Source organism: Eleutherodactylus coqui, chromosome 1 (genome assembly GCF_035609145.1).
Source record: "Eleutherodactylus coqui strain aEleCoq1 chromosome 1, aEleCoq1.hap1, whole genome shotgun sequence".
NCBI lineage: Eukaryota > Metazoa > Chordata > Amphibia > Anura > Eleutherodactylidae > Eleutherodactylus > Eleutherodactylus coqui.
In genome coordinates, this window is record NC_089837.1 from 532,968,446 (window position 1) to 532,972,517 (window position 4,072).

At 42.6% G+C, this 4,072-nt stretch overlaps 1 protein-coding gene across 1 annotated transcript; it reads right to left on the reverse strand.

Moving 5' to 3' along the window:
- Nucleotides 1-1,126: 1,126 nt before the first annotated feature.
- Nucleotides 1,127-3,014, reverse strand: LOC136607411 (olfactory receptor 51E1-like). Its single transcript, XM_066589038.1, has 2 exons — nucleotides 2,986-3,014; nucleotides 1,127-2,063 (listed from the first exon to the last, which is right to left on the reverse strand). Exons 1-2 carry the CDS (start codon nucleotides 3,012-3,014, stop codon nucleotides 1,127-1,129), a joined length of 966 nt encoding a protein of 321 aa, XP_066445135.1.
- Nucleotides 3,015-4,072: the final 1,058 nt, after the last annotated feature.

The following is a 4,072-nucleotide window of genomic DNA, read 5'->3' on the forward strand; positions in this document are numbered from 1 at the left end:
CTCTTCTTGCAGGTTGCCTTGTGGTTAACTAGATATTTCTTCGGATTCTAACATGGTGCAGGAGTTTATGGCACCAAGCTTAAAATACTGAACGATGATCGTTTAGTGTAGTTAGCGGCCGATCAGTACTGAACGGCCGCTATGTTAAGTGAATGGAGAGGGATGGGGGAAGAGCAGGGAGATAAATCTCCTCCTGCCATCCCGGCCCCTTGCTGGCCGCTCTGTCAGACAGCCAGTGATACTCGCTCCTGTGCAGCAGCATGGGAGCGAGTATATGCAGGGACAAGTGTAGGGCATTGTTTGCTCGACAGCCGCCCCTTCAAAATGGGGCATTAGTCACAGGCAGTCTGTTATTTTAATGCAGGCAGTGTTCTTGAAAAGGGGTTGTCCATTAAGAATAAATATCCTATAGAATTATCTATGAGGAAACCACCAGTCACATAGCCCAGCACTGATGACTCCGGAGATGAGCTCTGACGTCTGTAGCTTTAAGGGGTTGTCCGGTTGTAAACTATTGATGGTCCACCATCAGTAGTAAATCGATTGGGTCTGCTACCTTAGACCTCCAATGATCAGCTGTTCTCTGTGGACTCACACTCATTCACTGAATCATATTTGGCAGGAAGCAGATAGCACTATTCTCACTGCAGTGGTCCACCTCAGAGAATAGCTGATTGCTAGAGGTCCCAGATTAATAGACAATTCTAAGGAAAGGCCATCAATACTTTACAACCAGACAACCCCTTAAAGTATCTCATGGCTGTGAGCATCTGATAACTACAGACAGTAAAGGGAAGAAGAAAAAAAAAACAAATGGATAGGATGAAACATACGTGTGCCAGTGAGGGAAAATAGGTGTGAGAAGGAGAAGAGCTATGAGCTGCTACGATATAGAAACCATCCGGCAACAAAGACCAAATGGGTCACAAGGACTATATACATGGCAGAGGAGCAGCTCTGCACACACTATGGAGGAAACACATGCTAATTTTCAGCTGGATTATCCCTTCAAGCACCCACCAAACAATACCTCAAACATTACAGATGATCGGTAGGCTTACAGTCTATCTCTTGATGGCACAATCAGTGGATCCTTATACAGGGCCATGATTTGGTACCTTCGAGATCATACGTTTCCGGAGGTTTTTTCCTGATGGATAATTTTACTATATAACTTTTTGAGTCCATTGCGGATCTGCTTTGTCTTTATCCCATATATTAATGGGTTAATCACTGGGGGAAGCAGGAGATAGATATCTCCAAAGAGAATATGAAGGTTTGGAAGGTTTGCGTTGGATTTTAACCTGTGTATGACAGAGAGACCAATCAAGGGGATGTAGTACAAAAGGACGGCACATATGTGTGCGGCACATGTACCGAAGGCCTTCGTTTTCGCTTCTGCCACCACACCGAGCACTGTCTTAATGATCAACATATAAGAAACAGAAATGAAAACTAAGTCTATGCCCACGATTGAAAATATGACAAAAAGTCCATAGATAACATTGACCTTGATGTCTCCACAAGCCAGGTTCATCACCTCTTGGTGCACGCAGTAGGAATGTGTCAGGACATTGCTCTTCCAATATGGAAGCCTCTTGATGATAAAGGGAATGGGAATCATAACAAGAATGCCTCTCACCACAATCAGTGCTGACATCTTACAGATCTTTTCACTGGTTAGAATGGAAGAATATCGCAGAGGGTGGCAGATAGCTACATAGCGATCTACAGCCATGGCCAACAAGACCCCAGACTCCATTGCAGACAGGGAATGGATGAAAGACATCTGGGTGAGACACATATCGAAAGTGACCTTCCTAATATCCATCCAGAAGATTCCCAGCATTCTTGGCATGGTTGTGGTGGCAAGCGATAGATCTATTGCTGACAACATGAAGATGTACATGGGTCCATGAAGCTCTTGGTCTACCTTGATAATGTAGAGAATTGTGGCATTCCCCAACACAGCAACAATGTACATTGAAATGAGAAAAAAACCCATCCAGAAATTGAAGTTCTCCAGGTGAGGGATTCCGCTGAGGAGGAAATCACTGGTGATGCTGCAGTTGGGTTGGTTAGTTCCTGACATAGCCAGAGGGAAGTTATAGAAGACACATCATCTACAATGAGAGGAGAAAACTCAATTAATAAATGAGTGGTCAGTGTGTGACAGCAGTCTGTAGTAAGCCGTGACTCCCGTACTCCGCATTTATGATAAGCACTGGGTTCTAGTCTCTGTGTTTTGCGCATGAAGATTTTGAATGTGCAAAAAACTTGGGCAAACACACTCGTCTGAAGGAACCCTTTTAAAGCTAATTAAGATTGTAATTGAAGTCTTTGGAGAAAAACATCATTAACCACGAAAAAAAACACGACGGAGGAATTTAATAGGGCAGTGTGCCAGAATTTTGGCATAGGAAATATACAAATTTTCTTTCCCGTAACCAGGCTGTGGCTTGCTGGAAGGCGTCCAACAAATTAACTACCATTTACGGAAGAAACTGGTGTAAATTATAGCACAGAGGTCCTCCAGCTCAGGGTGGATTGTAGATTGGACTTTAGGTGTACAGACAGTCTGAGATGAATCAAATTAATGAACAGATGTGCCTCTTTGGAGTAAATTTGGCAGATTTCACAAATTATTTTGTATTAATTTGTGGGCTTGACTGAACCAAGGATCCTCCGAGCCTCTTACTAATGCTTTGTGTGAAGCTGTTAAGCTGCACTGCAGAGGGTATGATCATCACAGATAGATGTCTGTCCAGCCTCTGTAGACTTCCATTGAAGGAGATCTCACCACCTCTCGTGGCAAACTGTTCCACTCATTGATCACCCTTACTCTCTGATATCTAATCTGTGTCTTCTTCCTTTCCAATATGACTGTACTCCACAATAGAAACCAAGTAGATATGATACCTTTTAACAAAAATACATGATGTTCTAGTGTGTGAATGGTAAAACAGCTTTAATATCATGTGTCACGTACCAGAGGTTAGAGGAGTAGGGATCATACCTAACGATCCCGCCTCTCTCCCTAATTACTTATGGATCGACTTTTCTGAGCACCTTGCTGCTGCAAACCGTCATGGCTGAGTCTCGATCAGTCAGTCTAGCGAGATTGCAAGTGTGAAGTCGTTAGAATACAGGCTGATTTGTACCCAGCTTTCCCAGGCTTCTGCATGCATGCATGCAAAGGGAAATCTCAAATCACAACCTATCTGTTCTAGCGCACTTCAGAGCTCCACAATGCCTGCACAATACACACTGCCACCTAGCTTGTTACAGGTAAACTGGAACACAGACTTATGAATTATGAGCACAATCTTCGGAGTTTATGAGTCATTTTAAAATGGACAAGGCTTAACTGATAAATTGTAGATTTATTCTAAAAAAAGGTCTAGCAGTGCAAATATAGATATGTACAAAAGATATACAAAAAAGGTTGTTACACAACAAGCAGTATGTCAAAATAAATAGGGAGAAATTAACAAAAAGTTACCAGATTGGGATTTCAGTCCAATGTTCTGATTGTTGGAGACCCAGAAACCTATGGACAGTCCATATGCTGCAGCATATCTCCGTGGATGGACAATTTGGATGGAGAACTCACTCAGTTTTAAAGCCTTTCGCAGAACCACAACCTTCGCCTGACGTAATCAAGGCAGGTTGAGAATATGTGGGGGAGATCAGTAGAAAACCCATATTTAATATTTGGGCCGTTTAAGATATGGCTGTCATGTTTAATATCAGAAATTTACCAATCCATAGATATTAAACATGATTCGTACATTAGGTCTAGGTATGAAGATATGCCATTCTAGGTGTTATGGGCCTCAATGCGAGTGAGTGCGTTTTTATTCAGCAAAGCCACCTGATTCTGGCAATATATTTCATATCGGGCCGAGACCTTCAGATGACCCAATAACCTTTATTAAAAGATTCTCTTAATAAAAATCTTGGCACCAATTTGTCTGAGTGAATGGACTAAGGTGCCAATTCACCGCAGCAAGGGGTCAAATTAGCATTCTCCAATCACTAGCTGCTACTATCCAAACGCTGCTACTAGCTG